The sequence below is a fragment of the Geotrypetes seraphini genome, chromosome 2 (assembly GCF_902459505.1).
Source record: "Geotrypetes seraphini chromosome 2, aGeoSer1.1, whole genome shotgun sequence".
NCBI classification, from domain to species: Eukaryota; Metazoa; Chordata; class Amphibia; order Gymnophiona; family Dermophiidae; genus Geotrypetes; species Geotrypetes seraphini.
The window spans coordinates 89706555-89726822 of record NC_047085.1 but is presented as its reverse complement, the minus strand read 5'-3'; the positions used below and the strand labels follow the sequence as shown (position 1 = coordinate 89726822).

General features: G+C 41.1%; 1 protein-coding gene and 1 pseudogene across 3 annotated transcripts in view; both read right to left on the bottom strand.

The window, feature by feature from the left end:
- Positions 1 to 20268, bottom strand: part of LOC117355891 (trichohyalin-like) — a 178607-nt gene that overhangs the window by 119128 nt on the left and 39211 nt on the right. For 2 of the 3 annotated variants that reach the window (XM_033934974.1, XM_033934975.1), the window contains exons 4-5: positions 19833 to 19911; positions 6578 to 6692 (exon numbers count right to left, since the gene is read on the bottom strand). In XM_033934974.1, the coding sequence (XP_033790865.1) occupies positions 6578 to 6692; positions 19833 to 19911 (194 nt within the window). The remainder of the gene's footprint in view (positions 1 to 6577; positions 6693 to 19832; positions 19912 to 20268) is intronic. The other variant, XM_033934976.1, reaches the window with a different exon arrangement.
- Positions 3074 to 3842, bottom strand: LOC117355761 (annotated as a pseudogene).

Genomic DNA, 20268 nt, shown 5'->3' with positions numbered 1-20268 from the left:
GGACAGCCTTGTGTAACTCCCCTCTGCAAGTTAAATTTCTCTGATAAATTATTCTTAATATTCAATCTTGCAGAAGGGAAGCTATACAATGATTTAACCATTTGTATAAATCCAGGACCTATACCAAACCAATCTAATGCTTGATACATAAAATTCCATTCAACTCTATCAAAAGCTTTTTCTGCATCCAAGGATACAGAAAAAGCCGGATCATTCATATTTTTGGTTAAATTTAGCATATGGAACGCTAATCTAGAGTTATTAGATGAATATCTTTTAGCAACAAATCCTGTTTAGTGCATATCAATAATATAAGGGAGAGCCTTGGCTAAGCGCAAAGCCAATATCTTAGCCAAAAGTTTACCATCTACATTTATTAAAGAGATAGGCCTGTAGTTTGAAACCAAAGTAGTATCTCTATTTGGCTTAGGCAAAACAATAGTTAATGATTCTGCCATAGTACCTGTAATATAACCCTTAGTAAGTTGTGACTGATATAAATTTAACAAATGAGGTAAAAGAATTTGGAATGCTTTATAAAATTCTACTGTAAAACCATCACCACCTGGAGCGGATCCAACTCTAAGAGATTTCAACGCTGTTTCTAATTATTTTAGAGATATCGGCATTTCTAAACTTCTTTTTATATGAACCGGAACCTTAGGTCCAATAATTAAATTTAAAAATTCTAATCCATCCTTTTCCCTGTCCGCATAAGGCTTGGAAGAATACAGATCTTTATAAAAAGTTAGAAATTGATTTAATATTTTCTCAATCTGATTTTGTATAACTCCTTTATCATCCTTAATTGCCATAATGTTATTCCTTCTTTTTTTAGCTTTAAGATAACTTGCCAATAGTCTTCCCGCCTTATTAGAATTTCCATAATACAATGTTTGTTTGGAGAAAATATCTTTCCTAATTAATTTTGAAGATAGTTCATTATATTTACCTTTTATTTTTAAAAGATCCTGCAACGTATTATGTTCCCATTTGGTAATCAATTTAAATTCCAAAATTTTCATTTCTTTTTCCAATTCTGAAAATTGCTTTTTAAATTGTTTTCTAATATAAGCAGAATAAGACATGATAGAGCCTCTCATGGTAGCCTTAAAGGCATCCCATAAATTTTCCATAGAACTATCCTCTGATAAATTAAACAGAAAAAATTCACTAATTTGTGATTTACAATTCTCGATAAATTTTGTATCTGCAAGCACTGTATTATCAAATCTCCAAACAGGTCTATTATATTCCTGTTGATCTATTTGAAGTTCAATCCATATACCCGCATGATCAGATAAAATGATTGAATCTATGGAAGCTTTAAGCACTTGTTGAACTAATTGAGTTGAAATAAAAATATAATCTATTCTAGAAAAAGACTTATGAACCTGTGAACAAAAAGAAAAGTCTTGTTCATTAAAATGAAGAATACGCCAAATATCTTTTAAGTCACATGAATGAGCCAAATTATCTAACCCTAAAGATTTTATATTTTTACATGGCTTTTTATCTAATAATGGATCTATAACAGCGTTAAAATCTCCAGCCACAACTAATTTAGAAGCAGCCAGTGGGAGCAACAATCCCTGTAATGTTTTAAAAAATTCCTGTTGATTCGAATTAGGGGCATACACATTAAACAAGTCAAAGTAGTATTTCCCATACTCATTTCTACCTGTACCCATCTGCCTTGAGGATCTGAACTTACCAAATGAAAAGTGGCATTACATTTTTTATTAATAAGTATAGCCACACCTGCTTTTTCCCCAACAGCAGGAACATAAAAACAATGCTTCACCCATCCCCCTTCCAATTTCTTAGATTCTGTCAAATTAAGATGGGTCTCCTGTATGCAACAAACATCCGCATTCTGCTTTTTCAGAAAGGATAACACTTTTTTCCTTTTGATCTGGTGATTTAGGCCATTCACATTAAGTGGAAAAATTTTAAAAGCCATCATAATATATAAAACTAAAGTGTTTCTTTAAAGACAAGTAATCAAAAAAAATTATAAGTTTCCAAAATGAACACCATTTTTCTGAAAATAATCTCATAAACCTGTTTCCAAATTAATCTTCCTAAACCCTCCCTTCCCTCTACTCCCATCCCCCCAAACCAATCCATTTCTTCCCACTCAACCTCCCCAGATCTATAAAACCCTCCCTTCTCCCTCCCAAACCCCCACACACACAATGACTGTCCTAGAACACACATTGAGGTAAGCAAACACTAAACCCCTCCCCCCGGCAACTCAAACTCACTTTATTATATTATCATTTCTTAAAATTATTATAAATAATATAAACATTCTTAATTTGCAAAAAAAAATTTTTTTTTAAATTTAAAAATTCATATACACCCCCTTATCATTATATAAATATCCTCCCATTTACCCTATAAGAAAACAGACAACCCAAATATCTTTAATTTATCAAATCACAAATTCATCTGAAGATATCACCCTAACTGTAAATCCCTAATATACAAATTAATCTAAAAATTATATAAATTACATATAAATACTATACCCCAGAAATCAATAAATATTAAAAATAAACTCCATTAATTGAAGTTAAATATATCAATTATATCATCCAGTAAATTTTTTAATCTCATAAGAAAATAAAACCTCCCATATAACAATAAATTATCAAATCAGAAATCCATCTAAACAAAGGTAGCACCCTATCCTTTAAAAATCTCTAATATATAAATTTATTAAAATTATACAAATTTATTGTTAAGAAAAGGATCTTTCAAACTTAAAATAATAAAATATACAAATAAATGCAAGTTGACTGCTGAGAGACATTACACTGTTATAAATAAAATCAAAAATTTTAACATAAGTAACTAGCCACCAAAAAGAAAAATCTTCAGTACATTTGAAAAAATATGCCATTCCACATGAGGCTTCCGGTATTAAATTGATCCATTCAAAAAACTGTATCAACTCTCTATGCTTTACTCTTTCGTTATTCCAACTTTTCAATCTCCCATTACTCATTACTTTTCAATCTCCCACCGGTACTCAATAGGCTATTTGTTCAACTCTCCAACTATTTCTTCAACTTCTAATTTTGATATTCTCTTGTTTGAATTTTGCTTCTTCTTCCTCATGCTTCTTTATTAATTCTTCTACCTCCTTTTGCTTCAGAACCCTAATTGTTGTCATTCCATTTTCTCTAGTCAGTATTGCAATTTCAACTTTCTCCGCACAGCGTTTGCTGACATCCATGGCCTTGTTTAGCACTTTAACAGCTAAAGTAAAAGCTGACCTTAAGCTCATTTCTCCTTCTTTGTAATCTTGCTTCAACATGGACACAGCTGCAACACTGTTGTTTCCAATGCAAGTGGCCTTCCACCCTCCATAATTTCCACTGGGGTCATTCTGATACAACTGAAAACCATAAAGATTATCCCAACCAATGTAAAAAAAGGGCCACACCAAAAGGACCCTCTCCCCCAAATTGTGTATAAACTGGCTTAATAACACACAGGCAAGTAACCAACTGTTCACAAAGTATAGGCACCTGATACTGCAGAAGATACCTTTCAGCAAACAATCTTAGTTCATTTGTCAATACATTGGCATCTGAAGTTATATCTGCACCACTGTCAGCCATATCCAATTAAGATTATAGATCTCTGAAAAGAAGACTGAATCAGGAGCCTTGTGGACGTTTCGCCTCTCTGCCACTAGCAAAACATCATCATTTGCTAAAATTCCAAGGCAGGTACCTGCATGTCCAATGGCTTCCATGGCATATTCAACCTAATATAGGTGACCTTCAGAGAGAAAATATAGCGGTCCTTGAGTCATAACTTCAGGACATTTTCCTGGTAGTTTATTAACTTGTTAATCTCCACTAAAATTATACAATGTTTTCTTATGTGGTCGTGCAAAAGTCCAAACTTATGTATAATTGATCTTCTAAGAACAGGGCAGTTCAACCCCAGAGCATTCCCTCTGTCTCTGCTTCTAACCTGGGTTCAGGATCTCCAGATTTTGCTGTTGCTCCTCTTTCCCCAGGATTTCTTGCTCATTCTTTTTGAAAGGGACAACTTTGATCTTCTCTCAGGGGAATACACTGCCATACTTTTGCTGAATGCCACGCACATCTCACACCGGGTTCAAATATGTTGCGATTACAGTACTATTGTACACAATAGCATGTCTTGGTAATCAGAGACAAATGCCAGGGAGGAACTGTGGCATAGACCTTGGAAGGATGGGATCTCTTCAAAGAGGATTCAACAAGCAGGGATTGATGAGATAACTGAGAGTTGTCAAACCCTTTGCGGTGTACAGTTTTATAGCGAGAATCCAATTTTCCTGGAACAGCTGGTAAGGAAAAAGGAGTCTCCATGCACCGACCAAAAGTCTGATTCAAAAGGTTATGAAGTGGAAGCTTAAGACACTCTGCCGGAGGTTGAGGAAGATGCATGACTTCAAGATACTCATTGGAGTATTTACAGCCAGTATCTAATTTAAGATCCAAGTCCACAGCCATCTGACGGAAAATAGATGAAAATGAGAGTTGATCCGCCAGGGCTTTGCCTCGAGAAGGACTTGAGGACGTCGAGGCAGCCTGTGTCGAAGATGAAGCTTCAGCATGTAAAAAGGCATCAGATGAATATGGTGACTTGGACGAGGCAATCGAATATGGAATATCCTCGAGGTCCGGCATGGGAGACCTCGAACGAGGAGTATGTGGAGTAGAACGAGGCTTAGTGGAAGAGCTATGTCTGGAAGTATGGCTCGATGAAGGCCTCGAGCGGTGATGAGAACTGTGCCTGGAAGCAGATCTCGAAGAGTGATGAGACCTCGTCGAAGAATGGAGAGAGGTAGAGGAACCTCGATGTACTCTCAAAGACTTTGCTCCTTGTATAGAGTGTGAGGAATCCTGTCAAGGCACATGCAAGAATGTGCTTAGATGCCAGACCAGACACTCGCAGAGACTCTGCTCCCTGCAAAGAGTGTGGAGGATCAGATTGAGGCAAGGAAAGCGGCTCGACCTCGCGGGAGTCTGCTACATGCCCAGGCTGGATAAGAGGGAGAAGCTTCGGTCCCATGTTAGTAAGGAACTGAATGATGTGCTTCTCCAACAAGGTCTGGAAGGAAGCCGGCAAAAATGGATCCGCGTCTGAAACCGGTCCACTTGCCTTGGCTGGAGGTTCCTTCGGGGTAGTGTGATTGTGCTTCGACTTGGTAGTCTTAGGCACTTTAATCACTACCGCTGGAACAGTCTGCTGAGCTATCTGACCTGAGGAAACAGGGGAAGATACAGCAGATGTCGATGCAGTAAGAGTCGCTGCAAAAGACGAAGGTCTGATGAGGCTCAAGGTGGAAGCAGTAGAAGCTGGAGGACCATCGGCCGAAGTCGAAGCCGAAGTCATCTTCGAAGTCGAGGCCGAGGTCACCTTGGAAGTCGAGGTCATCTTTGAAGTCGAGGGTTCAGAAGAATCCATTTCGAAAAGCTTGTCCACCAGGATACAACGACGCTTAAAAGCACGAGGCTGAAGCGTTTGGCAAGGCAGGCACGATCTAGAATGATGCTTAGGCCCAAGGCACTTGAGGCAGCGATGGAGAGGGTCCATAATAGAGATTGCGCGCTGATAGTTGCTACACTTCTTGAAGACCGTAGCAGGCCGGGACATAGAAGTGAAAACAGCCGCTGCAAGATCGAAGTCGACAGGCTGTGGCCGAGCGGCCAGCCCCGAAAAATGGACGGAAGAAGAAAAAATATATATATTTTTTAAACCGAAAATAAAATAAAGAAAAACAAAAACAGCGATTCGTGAAGAAAATAAACACAAACTGCGGTTAGAGAAGGCACAAGTAACAAAGTTAAGGCAGAGAGTCGAAGATGAACTTCTCGGCTCCGCGGAAAACTAAGAACTGAGGAGATGCGCCCTGCGCTGGGCGGGAAGGCACTCACACATGTGCGGTGCGGGCAACTTGAAACTTCGAGTTTCTACAAGCAAGTCTGCTTGTGAAGCATTCGCATCCGTGCTCCGTCGGATGATGTCACCCATATGTGAGAATACCTGCCTGCTTGTCCTGGGATAATTAATATTATTTTCTGATTCTAGATCCTCTGTGTTCATCCCACACTTCTTTGAACATATGGGTTACAGTTGGTTGATGTAGAGTGAGGCAGTTGAGAGTCGTTGTAAACTTGGTTATTAATATAGACATATTTCGGATAGTATTACTGCTTTACAAATATTTGAAACTTTTATATATGCATGGAAAGGGTTCAGAGTTAAAGTCCTGGGTAAGTAGATGGGAAGGGAAGGAAGGGGGATTTGTTCAGAGATGTTTGGGGGTTACATAGAAGATAAACTGTGCACTGGTATGCTAATCTTGTTTGTTTTGAATTAAAAAAGAAAAAAAAGAAATACAAGTGGAAATAAAGAAGTAAATAAGAAAACAGATAAATGGGGGCGGGGCAGGGCCAGGGGGGCCCAGCGTACTTGGGTGCCTAGGGGCCCTCAAAGAATTAATCCTGCCCTGGTTGTAAGGACTTGTTATCCTGGATGTACTTGGAAAATACTTTTCACATACCTGAGAAACTTTCCAGTTGCCTTTGCAATATCTCATTTTCTGCCTTAAAAGCTTCAGTACCATCCTCTTTCTTGCTGAGCTCCAGTTGAACAGTATTTATTTCTGACTGTAATACCTATAAATTGTGGTAAAATAATTATGAGAGCATCTATACCCAAACACACAACAACTTGGATAAACCATTGAACTAGGAGAAAGGAACAGTTCCATGCCACACAGGCAACATTTCTGTACATTTGCATGTCTCATAAGAAGAACATAAGAACATAAGAAGAACATAAGAAGTTGCCTCCACTGGGTCAGACCGAGGTCCATCTCGCCCAGCGGTCCGCTCCCGCGGCGGCCCATCAGGTCTGCGACCTGTGAAGTGGTTTCTGACCACTTTTATAACCTACCTCAAGTTCTATCTGTACCCCTCTATCCCTTTATCCTCCAGGAACCTATCCAAACCCTTCTTGAACCCCTGTACAGAGTTCTGGCCTATCACTTCCTCCGGAAGCGCGTTCCATGTGTCCACCACCCTCTGCGTAAAAAAGAATTTTCTAGCATTTGTTCTAAACCTGTCCCCTTTCAATTTCTCCGAGTGACCCCTAGTGCTTGTGGCTCCCCTCAGTTTGAAGAATCTGTCCTTATTTACTCTCTCTATGCCCATCAAATGTGTGTGTGTATATATATATATATATTGTAGCTCAGCCATCCCTTGGGCAATGGCTGGGTCCAGCACACTACCGTAATATAAAAAGCCCCAAAAAGGATAAATAAGGAGGGGTCAATCTCATATCCCAATCAATCCAAAAGACCTGCTCCTGTTTCTCTATATTCCTTCTTTGTACATGAGGGCCTGCTATTAGGATTAAATATAATTTTGTTTAAATATAGTTTAAACAGGATGACTAATTTCATCCTAATAGCAGGCCCTCATGTGCAAAGAAGGAATATAGAGAACCAGGAGAAAGTCTTTTGGATTGACGGGTCCAGCACACACCACTTCCTATAGGCCTGGCATGCTTCCCCAAATCGGAGGATTTTTCCAAGGTGAGTTTTCCAAGTTTTGGTATAAAATCAAACAGTATGAAACAATAAGTATCCAGTAAAGCAAGACAGATGTTTATTTCACATAATATGCTCAAAAACAAAACTCTCAATAAAATTGTTTAGAATGGCTTCTCACCAATAGTCCCAGAACCCTGGCCTAGCAGGGCCTCAAGGCTTCACTCTCCATAAGTTTGTTCTGGTAGCAGTGAGGCCTAACACACAATTCAAGTATCAGCTTCTTTATAGAAAAAAAAAATAAACATTCCTCAAAACAGTCCAAATAAAGCATAAAACTGTAGGGCTTCAAAGTTTCCCAAACTTATTCCTTTATGGCATTTCTCTCCATTGCGCCAAAATTACACTGCAGCTGACCATCAGTTACAGAGAGATGCAGGAGGGAGAATCAGCGAATTCACCTTTTATTTAGCACTTGTTGAAATGCTGCCCACATTCCCTTTCCAAAGATGATGGGTGAATTCTCCCCAATTCCCTATAATCTCCTGAATGTTTGATCAAACAGCAAAATGCAACAGCCAAAACAAGCTTTCAAAATAGTTCAGTAGCCAGCTCCCAGCTTGTTGACTCAGTCCTTATCCTTCTTAACTTTTCCCCTTGACAGCCACGTTGTGCACTACCCCAGCACACAAGGAAAAAAATAAAGAAATATACTTTTATAGTAGTCAAGCAATAGAAACAAAACGTTCTACAAACAACCTGGCATGGCCCTGAGCCATACCTTGTCAGTCAGCTTCTCTGGCTCCTATAATATTCACAGTCTTTATCTCAGGAAAAATTCAGCTTTTCAAACAAATCTCCAGAAAAGTCTTCAAAAATAGTAGCACAAGAAAGTTCCTTTTTAAACCAGAAAGACATTAACTTACTTCCACGGAGTCCTTATTCTATGGCTCTGGAGAAATCAAAACTTCCATGGGCTCCAGAGCATTCTTTTGTCCTGATAGCAGAAAATCCTCAGCTTCTTGAATGGTTATATCTTCAGGCTCAGCTGAATCAGGAGCTTCACTGAGTGAGTCTTCTTCCTTTGCCTGCCTCCCCAATTGAGGCTCCCAGGCTTCAAGTTGCCTGTGTGTTTGCTTGCCCTGTCTCGCTCTGTGTGAGGGAGAGATCCAGCTCTGGTCAGCAGTGCCCTTCACCTGCTTAGCCAGCAATTTTAGCAGAGAAGTCCTTAAAGAAGCCAAACCGTTTTCCCTATGCGTGCCTAGATATGTTCCCTGGAAGTCTCTGAGCATCACTACTGCTCTCAGGCTCAGAATAGGGGTCTAAATCTGAAGTATGAGTGTTAGCTCTGGTTATCTTTACAGATGTGTTCTTGATGTTTTTATCTGGCACAAGGCTGGTATGGTGCTGAGCTTGGACTATATATATTGTGGCGGGGTGCAGGGTCAAAATAATTCCAAAACCATAATGAAACAGTTGTCACAAAATGCTGACTTGAAGCAAAACAAGTTTGCAGAGTGCTTCTTTATACAGTCCTGAGCAAATGTGGCTGCATCAGCTGTTTCAATCAGCACCCTGATGCCCTGTGTTGCACTTTAAGTTTAAGCTGTATTTCTTAGTTCTTCTATGTAATTCAATGCTTTAGTTAGAGACAGTTTTAACACAAGCTGCTTCTTTAAGATCCACCTTAAATGTGGTGCAAAGTTCTTAAGCTTCAGGCAGGCAATTGTTACAATGGAAGGCTTGGTTACAAGGATAAGGAAAATGCCCTTCCCTCAACTCCACACTACTGCAGTGAGAGCTCTACTGTTCAGCTTTAATTTCAAACAGACACTGATCATATGGTAGGTCTCTTCCCAGACCATATCCTGATCAGATTCAGTTATATTGTTCTCACTATCAAATTCTGTGAAATCCTGAAGCATTTCCACATCAGAACATACACTCTCTCCTTCAAACCAGTAATCAGAGTTGGTATCATTAACCTTAGCTATCTGATCCGTTTCCCCAATGGATTTCTAGCAGGTAGATAAGTTGGTATCTTGCTAAACGTTTGGTATTGTAAATTCCCTTTAAGATAGTCCCCTGTGATGCCAGCTGAAACCTTGTGCCTTGTTCTGGATCCTGGTTCATGTCTTGCCTGTACTTAGGGTTTGTCCTCTACCTTTCTCCACTTCCCTCTGCATGAACAATCCCTGTGTTTAACCAGGTGAGCTGAGCAACTTGGCTCTCTGTTTGGGTGCTCAGCAGAATGCTCAATTATCTCTCTGGCTGCACACTGTGACAATTATAGCCCTCCCCCTCTGTTTGCAGCAACTTCGGAAGTGGGTGTGAAAACTCTCCTTGTCTGTTGCACTCTACTATTGCTTTTCAAAGGCACATAAACCCCAGTTCCTGTACTATCTGGAACTACTTCTATGTGCCTAGGGTTTGCTATACTGGTATTGCAACCAGTGGCAGGGCTGTCACCGACTGACACACTGTATGTCTTAGGGCTTGGGTACTTTTTTCTGCCACAATATATATACATATTCATATTCACCGTGGATATCCTGAAAACCTGACTGATAAAGAGTATTCCAGGACCAACTTGGGAAACACTACCCTAACTAGCTGACCTTGGGATGAAGACATAAACCCTCCTCAATCTCCCACTGGTCACTGACTTCCTTCCCCCCAATGTGAGTGACAATAGATATAACATAGATACTTACCTGTAGCAGGTGTTCTCTGAGGACAGAAGGCATATATTCTCACATGTGGGTGATTTTAGCCATGGAACCAGACACTGCCAAGTGTACTGTCACTTTAAATCTTTGAGGTAGTGATCACACCACATGCGTGCAGATGCCTTTCTGCCTGATGTCAATGCAATAAAAAAACCTAAGAAGTCAACTAGGAGAGGTGGCAGGTTGTGAGAATATATGCCTGCTGTCCTTAGAGCAGTGTTTTTCAACCTTTTTTGGGCAAAGGCACACTTGTTTCATGAAAAAAAATCACGAGGCACACCACCATTAGAAAATGTTAAAAAATTTAACTCTGTGCCTATATTGACTATATATAAAGTAATTCTCTTGAATAGGAATCAAATAAACACAAAGAAAGTATTTTATAATGCTGCCACCGCCAACAACACCGTTGGCGGCGGTGGCACTCAAGTGGCTAAAGAGCCGCAGTTTGCCGGCCTAGAGACAACACTGGAGGGTGGCCAGCTGTGCACCCCCTTGGGACGTAAACCCGGGGTGGGGCAGACCGCCCCTCCCCCTGGTATGCCACTATCTGTACCTCACTCCCTCCCTATGACCAAAAATTCTCCTTTCTTCTTTTCCCCGTGTACACAACCATCTCTTTCCCTCCCTTCCTCTCTCCAAAGTCCATGCCTTCTGTGTCCAAACACTCATTCCCTCCCCTCAGCATCTCTTTCCCTCCCTTCCTCTCTCCCAAGTCCATTTCTTCTGTGTCCAAAAACGCATTCCCTCCCCCACCTCAGCATCTCTTTCCCTCCCTTCCTCTCTCCCAAGTCCATTTCTTCTGAGTCCAAAAATGCATTCCCTCCCCCATCTCAGCATCTCTTTCCCTCCCTTCCTCTCTCCCAAGTCCATTTCTTCTGTGTCCAAAAACGCATTCCCTCCCCCACCTCAGCATCTCTTTCCCTCCCTTCCTCTCTCCCAAGTCCATTTCTTCTGTGTCCAAAAACGCATTCCCTCCCCCACCTCAGCATCTCTTTCCCTCCCTTCCTCTCTCCCAAGTCCATTTCTTCTGTGTCCAAAAACGCATTCCCTTCCCCACCTCAGCATCTCTTTCCCTCCCTTCCTCTCTCCCAAGTTCATGCCTTGTGTCCAAAACGCACTCCCTCCCCCCTTTTGTGTTCCGTGTTTGCCTCCCAGCCCATCTTTGCAACTTTCTCAGCAAAACGAAGCTCAAGCCTCGAGGCTTGTCTTCTGCTTCCTGCCTGCCCTGCCGCGCACAAATAGCCGAACGGAAGTATTCTCCGACGTCAGCGCTGACGTCGGAGGGCAGGCTTTGCTTAAGCCCTCCCTCCGACGTCAGCGCTGACATCGGGGAACGCTTGCGATCGGCTATATGTTAGCTGCAGGGCAGGCAGGAACAGAAGATGAGCCTCGCGGGTCCCCCGTCCAGCTCTCTCCTGTCCACGTGGGGCGGACCGCCCCTTTCCCTAGACTGGTGGTACTGCCCTGATGGCGGCCCTGACTGTACGGCACACCAGGCAACATCTCGCGGCACACTACAGCGGTTGAAAAACACTGCCTTAGAGAATAACTGCTACAAGGTAAGCATCTTTGTTTTCTCCAAGGACAATTACTTACCTGTAGCAGGTATTCTCTGAGGACAGCAGGCAGATATTCTTAAATGTGGGTGACATCATCCACAGAATCCAGTATGGAAAGGGTAAAACTGTACTGTCACTTAAAACTTTTTACAAGTTTTAAAGTGACAGTACATTTTTGTACTGTCCGTACCAGGCTCCGTGGATAACATCACCCACATGTGAGAATATACAGCCTGTAGTGAAGACCTAAAAAACATATATAAAAACCCAACACAGGCCATGTTTCGTCCATGCTTAGGGCTGCATCAGGGGTTAGCAGAGCTATAAAACAATAACAAAGTAAAATCATCATAATAAAAGACTTAGGGCTCTTTTTACTAAGGTGCGCTAGAGATTTTAGCGCGGGCTTAGCGCGCGCTACAATACTGCATGCGCTAAACGCTAACGCCTCCATAGAGCTTGCGTTAGTATTTTTCATTTAGTTGTTTTTTTTGTGTGTATGCCCTCGCCGTTCCCTTTCCTCCGCCGTGGGAGCGCGGAGGGAGAGAGAGAGACAAAAGCTTGGCTCAAGGGATGACTTTCAATAGATCACTGTGAGGTAGCTGCTCTACTACGTACGAAACCCTGACCCAGAATCAGGTCGTCTACGAATGATTTAGCACCAGGTTCCCCACGAACGTGCAGTGTACTACGAGAGAGAGGCGGTCCCCTTCTGTCCGCGCTTCGGTCCCGAGGCCATTAATAAATTACTGTAATGAATAATAAATTACTGTAATGAATAATATCTCTTTTCCCTATTTAACATAAATATTAATATGGGGTGGGTTTCTAGAATTTCATTATTGATTGTGGATATTATATATAATTTAATAATCTGGTGGGGGGATGGGGTTAAATCTTATTTTAGAGAGATGTAGAATTTCAAGTGTTGTGTTATTTTAATTGTTAATATTTTCTATGCACTTGATGTAAAATGTAAAATGAATAAAGAATTTTAAAAAAAAAAAGAGTATTTTTCATTTAGTGCATGGTTAGCATGCGCTAATCTTTAGCGCAGGCTAAAAATGCTAGCGCACCTTAGTAAAAGGAGCCCTTAGTTAAAACTAAATTAAATGCAATTATTTAAACAAATACCCCCCTCCCCCCCGAAGATATATGTTAAAAAAAAAACCCATAGGGACTACACATAAAAAGGACAACCTAATGGGGAGGAGTCACCTGGTTGAAGGACCCTAAGCGGCACCAGAATGGGACAGAGGGCGTTGTCATCTGACGTCACATGCTGGGACCAGCAACTTGAAAAGAACAGCATGCTAGTGGCATGTGGTCACTGGGCACATGCCCAGTGGCGTTCCCTAAGGGGCATGCCACAAGGGGCATGACTGGCCCCTTGGGAGTCCCTTAGGAGCTGAAAGGAGTGGGTGGAGGATAACTGGAGACCGAGGTACAAATTCATTACTTAACAATGGTGAAACATAAGAGAAAGGCCAAAGGAACTAGTTCCCCCCAAATTGTTGACCCAATGGACAAACATATTCAAACCAAGCCATTGATTTTAAGAGATGCACCTTTTCTATTTATGAATTTGATGAGTTTTACCTTCTCCTTTTATTTATGTTTTTATTTGTTTAGTTTTGCAGTCTAGATTATTGTAGACATGCTATGTGGTCCATACTATGTATGTTAATTGTGAGCCGCTTTGGTTAAAAGCAGATTATAAATATTTTAACTAACTAACTAAATAAATCCTACAGGGGACTTGTCTATTTCAGGGGCTTCACTGAGTGAGGGTGGTTGTTCTACTCCTTTCCCCCTATTTGTCCACCTGAGGATGGTTCCTTGAAGAGTACAATGCAGGTGGACAAAGTATCTGTAGATCTGAATGCATTTCTACAGGCACAACCTAGTGCCATTAATAATTTACCCACTGTTTAAAATTTGGACCAACCCCAAGATATTACTTTGAAAGATATCTGGCAAGTGGTTGTTAGGACCACAGTTAGTTTTTCTCAACAAATACGTAGTAGAGAAATTTTGTGAAGTTGATGCTAAAATTGACAAGTTGTATACCAGACTATCTCAGATTTCCTCAGATTTGCCTAATTATCAATTAGTTTCTTCTGCTTTTGTTAAAAATGGTCTCGTATATACAGGCAATTAGAATTTCTTGAAAATCGAATGAGAGCTAAAACATTACGGTTATTGAATTTTCCTATTTGTTATCTACTATCTCCTAATATTTTGTTACGCAGATACTTGAAGGAGGTATTGCTTTGGGATAAAGTTGAAGAATTAATTGTTTCTGATTGTAGCTATGTTTGTTTCAAAAGCTGAGGCCATTGAAGGTATTGCAAAGGGGGGGGGGGATCTAAAGATTCTATTAATCTTACAGATTTTCTTGAATCCTTGCAAGAGGAAATTGCTACTAGAGCAACCCTCCTCACAACTTTTTGAAAAAATATTTCAGAAATAAAAATCCTCAGTTCTGTAGCCAGCCCATCCAGATTTTTCCAGAGGTGGCTAGGTCCACACAACCCGTACTTCGCAAGGAATTTTTGAAATTGAAGGCTAGAGTTCTGTCCTTGGGAGTTTATTTTTTATTTCCAATTTCCTTGCAAAAGTATAATAATTTTACAATCCAATAGATGTATTTAGGCCCTCTTTTACTAAGGTGCACTAACTGATTAGCGTGCATTAATCGATAACATAACATTACATTACATTAGGGATTTCTATTCCGCCATTACCTTGCAGTTCAAGGCGGATTACAAAAGAATTATCCAAGATGTATTACAACAAGAACTTACAAAAAAAAATAAAATAAAAATTGGTCATTTTCAAAAAGAGTGAGAAATGGGTAAGGTTATTTGTTTGGGGTAGTTGGCTTTAGTGAGAGGTGGAGTTTGAGACTTGCATGCTAGTCTATGGACGCGTTAGCGTGCGCTAATTCGATTAGCACGCCTTAGTAAAAGAGGGGGTTACTTTGATCCCTCTCAACTTGAGAGATTATTGATTGAAAAAAAAAAAAAAAGCTTCTGATGCGGGGGTAGGAAATTTAGAGGACATATTAAATTTAGAAGGAAGTTTTGTTGTGAAAGGATGATATGGTCCATATTTCTTAGTAAATAATAGTTAAAATAATTTCTTGTTGCCTCCTCCCATTGATGTGGACTATATATTTCATTTGAAATATGTAATAAATCAGTGTTTCTCAACTCAGTCCTGGAGTACCCTCTTGCCAGTCAGGTTTTCAGGATATCCACAATGAATATGCATAAACCTGATTTGCATACACTGCCTCCATTATATGCAAATTTCTTTCATGAATTTTCATTGTGGATATCCTGAAAACCTGACTGGCAAGGGCGTACTCCAGGTAGCCCAAAGGGGAGGGATTAAGTTTTAGTAGCCCTGCAGCAGAAGCTATCAGACATACAAGAACCACGAGTTCAGCGTCCAGAGGAGATTTACAAGAAGGAAGATTAGCACAGGTAAGAAACCTAATCTTTTATTCTGTTTGAAATACAGGCCTCCTGTTTACTGCGCTTAGAAGCTGGCATTAGAGAAAATGGATGAAAATTATTTTTTCCCCTCAAGTAGTAGGAAGCTGGAACTTGAAATATAAAGTAGAAGAAACCCATATACTTTCTGGCAGACACATCTTTGAGGTGGAGAAGGATCAGAAAGTATACCATAGGACTCTTCAGCAGCAAAATCTGGTATATCCTGGTCAGTGATTTGAGAAATCAGAATCAGACTCCTCAAAATAACCTCTTCTAGATGATTCTGGAAGAGTGCATCAAGAAAAGTGTCAACTCTGCATGGAAAAGTGTTTAGGCAGGGGTTGATCCTCTGATTCAGGAGATAACTCCTCTGCTGAGGCATGCGTCAGACAGATCCACGCATTCTCTGTTTGACACTGAGTGAGGGGGGGGTGCCTATCTCCTTGATTTGACACTCTGATGTATCTTCAGGCTGGGCTAAGACAGGTATAATAGCTTTTAAAGCCTGTGAAGACTGTGACTGCAGTGGCCCCAAAAGTTCTCCTGGAGAGTCTGTGCTAGTACCTGAAGAGACAGAGACATTGGCATGGAAGTAGTCTGTGGTACTGATTGTCCTAGTGGGGGAGACCTCAATATCAATGCACGCCTGAGAGGAGACATTATTTGTAAAGATGGAGAATGCTCTTTAAAGCGTTGATGCTTACTATGCATTGAGGATGCTATCACCTGGGAAAATGCCCTGTCATGCTTAGAAGGGGTAGAAGGTTTGGCTTCTCAGTTTTCTTACATGAAACGCCTCTCATTGGCACAGATAAGAACATAAGCAGTGCCTCCGCAGGGTCAGACCATAGGTCCATCCTGCCCGGCAGTCCGCTCCCGCGGCGGCCCAAACTGGTCACGACCTGTCTGTATCACCAGAAGAGGCTCCCTTGCCACCATGGTTTCTCATTTAAGTCCTGTCTTCCTATCGAAGTCCTAACCTTCCGGTCTTGCACATGCACGACCTGGTTTGGTTTCTATACTTGTGTTACATCCCAGCTCCTCCCTCAGTATCCCACGATCCCTTTATCCCTCAGGAATCCGTCCAATCCCTGTTTGAATCCCTGTACCGTACTCTGCCTGATCACTTCCTCCGGTAGCGCATTCCAAGTGTCCACGACCCTTTGAGTGAAAAAAAACTTCCTTGCATTTGTTTTGAACCTATCTCCCTTCAGTTTCTCCGAATGCCCCCTCGTATTCGCTGTCCCTTTCAGTCTGAAGAATCTGTCCCTATCCACCCTCTCTATGCCCCTCATGATCTTGAAGGTCTCTATCATATCTCCCCTGAGCCTCCTCTTCTCCAGAGAGAAGAGCCCCAGCCTATCCAACCAAGCCTATCCAAGAAGATCCCTGGAATAAATTACCCAAGTTTGTCTGTCAAGCCCCTTCCCTTCCCTTGTTTAAAAGTAGACTGAAAACCCACCTTTTTGATATAGCTTTCAATCCTTGACCCTGCTCTTCTGCCCTCCAACCCAGCTTGCTGATTGGCTATTCCCCTTGACTATATCCATGACATCCTGTTTGTCTGTCTTGCCTGTTTATATTGCAAGCTCTTTTGAGCAGGGACTGTTTTCTTGTTCTTTGTGACTCTGTGCAGCGCTGCGTGCATCTGGTAGTACTATAGAAATAATTAACAGTGGTAAGATGTGGAGTCCTGTCATTGAAATGTGCCCAATGCCTGGCATTCTTGCAATGGTGTCAGTGTTGATATCAATGCCAGTGCCAATGTAGACTCTGCGTCATTACCAGAATCTCCAAAAGATCCAAAAGGTTTATCACACTGTATTCTGTGGGCTTTAAAAGATGATCTTTTGAATACACGAGCAGAGGTCACACCGAATGTTCAGTGCTCAGGACCCAGACACTGAACACATCAATTATAGGGATCAGAGCCTGAAATGATCCTACTGCATCGAGCACATTTTTAAAGCTACACTACACCCTCTTTGACATGGACAGAAAAACAGCTGATGCAAAGTCAAAGGGCTCGATGGCCCAGGGATGCTCCCGGACATGAAAAAGGCTCAAAATGGTCTGAAATACCAAAAGGTCAAAGTTGTTAGAATTTGACCAAACTTGAGAAAAAGTAAGGAAACAATAAAAAAGAAGAATTATGAAGAAAATAAACAAGAAAAAATATTGGTAAGGCACAACTTATCAGAAGTTTGATAGGCTGAGACAGAGAGACTGAAGATACAGGTTCTTGGCTCTGAGAGACTGAGAGTCCCACATGTCAATGTTGAGTGAGAAGGCACCGTCATGTATGCAGTGGAAGCACTGCCTCAAAGACTTAAAGTTACAGTACACTTGGCAAAGATGACATCACCCACATGTGAGAATATAATATTGTCCTTGGAGAAATTATATTATCAGTTGTGCTCCACAAGGTTCAGTTCTTGGGCCAGTTGTTTTTATATTTTTGCAAGCAATATTGCTGAAGGGCTCTCTGGTAAGATTTATCTCTTTGCTGAGGATATCAAAATCTGCAATAGGCAGAACCCCTGATGGTGTGGATAACATGAGGAAGGACATAGGAAAGTTTGAGGAATGGCCTGGAATTTGGCAGCTATGATTTCATGCTAAAAAATGCAGGATCATGCATTAGGGCTGTAGAAACCCTAGAGAATGCTTCAATTTAGGGGGGTAATGAGCTTTTATGCACGAAAGAAGAATGGTATTTGGATGTGATCATATGCAATGATTTTAAGGCAGTCAAACAGGAAGAAAAGACTAGCAAAAGCTAGAAGAATGCTTGGTGCATATGGAAAAAAAATGGCCAGAAGGAAAAAGGAGGTGATGATGTCCCTGTATAAGATTCTGGTGAGACCTCAATTAGAATATTGTGTACAATTCTGGAGACCGCACCTTCAAAAAGATATGGATGGAGTCAGTCCAGAAGGCGGCTACTAAAATGGTCAGCAGTCTTTGTCATAAAGTATATGGGGAAAAACTTAAAGATCTTAATATATATAATTAGGAAGAAAGGCTGGAGAAGGGTGATATGATAGAGATGCTTAATTAACCATGAAACAGAAACAGTCCACCTGCACAAATCCAAGGAATCCAAACAAAGGAAGCAGAGTGAGCTGCTCTTCAAATAAGTCACACTTTAATAGCAACCAATATATAGAAAGCATACAAAGGACGTGACACGGACCGTGTTTAAGCAATTTTGCCTGCGTCAGGATGCACTGGGAGTGGCCTAAGACTCCTATTGGCCAAATGCCTGAAGCTCATGGGCCATTCTATGGGAGGGGCTTAGGCATCTAAGCCAATCAGGGCATTAGGCTCCTCCCCAGTGCATCCCAGAACGCACCGGGAAGGGGAAGGCCCACCATTCTGAAGAGGCGGGCCTGTCAGCCAGAGAGAGTAAGAATCCCTCCAGCCAACCTTGCCAATAAAGGTATGGGGATCCAGGTGGGCTTTGGAGGGTGGGGGGGTTCAGGAGTCATGTGTTTGGGAGGGGTGCCAGCAGGAGGGAGTAGACATCCTTCCTACCGAGGATGTTGGCGGAGGGTGCTGGCAAGAGGGAGTGGGCATATCTTCTGCAGGGGATTGTTTCAGGAGTGACGGTAGGAGAGATTAGGCAACTCTCCTGCCGGGGGTTGTTTTGGGGGTGGCGGCAGGAGGGAGTGGGCATCCCTCCTGCCAACTGAGTTGCAGTGTGGTTCAGGGGTTCCTTGCCACAGCTGTTCAGCTGATCGCAGCAAGTAGATTTCCTTGCTACGATCAGTTTAGCGACCGTGTCTATTTGAAATGTAGGCTAGCATTTAGCTGGCCTACATTTCAGGCACCTATCGCAACCCTAGGGAGATGCCTAAGGCCGCTTAACCTCTCCTAAGACCACTTCTGGGCAAAAGCACACCCATGCTCATTCTTGGGCAAGCTTAAGTGTCCCTAGGCGCCTCCCTGCACCCGCGACATATGCCTATAGTGTAGGTGGCCTGCCTTGGGTTATTTTTATTTAGAAAATGTACATCCCAATTGACTGGTTAGACAGCGGTAGGATGCCTATTGCTGCCTACAATCGGGATGCCGTTCATAGAATTTGCCCCTTAGTATATGTCAAATAAGGATAAATCCAGTGCAAATCATAACCTGTTAACTGTATATTATGTATTTTTTTTTAATTCTTTATTCATTTTCAATCTTACATCAAGTGTACAAACATTAAAACAATAGTTAAACACATCACTTGACAATCTTTCTATTTTATCTTATAATACATAAAATTACCACCCTCCCCTCCCATCATTCCCTCTATTATTTTCCCAATATGAATAATAAAATATAAAGCCCCCCCTTCCTATATTATGTATGTTTAACCTGTAACCTGTTCTGAGCTCTTTGGGGAAAACGAGATAGGAAACAAATTAATTAATTAATTTAATCTGAAAATAGATAGTAAATTTGTATGAAAATGGTTAAGTACCTTCATCTTTGCTAAAACTTTTTCAGCCTGTGATGTAATTTTTGGTGGGATACTTGTAGCTTTCTTTGCCTGCTCCCTTGTTCATGCATAAAGGTTAAGAAAACATATACTCAGTTTTGAAAATCTGCAATTAGTACAGTACTTTAATTTTTTAACATAAAAAAAAACATGATAGAAATATTGTATCTTATACATTGTCAGATCAAATCTTTAAGAGTTTATTCCCTTCTATTCAACATTTCAAACAGCTTCAGAATTATTCCATAACAACATCTTATTTATTCTGTATTTCCTTAGATTTTCCAAAGTTTTTTAGCAAGTTCATAAATTCAAGGAGACTTGACTTAAATTTTGTATTAAAAGAATGCACTGCATACATGGGCCTGATGGAAACACTCTAATTCAGACATCGACAAACATAGGCTGTGGAACACTG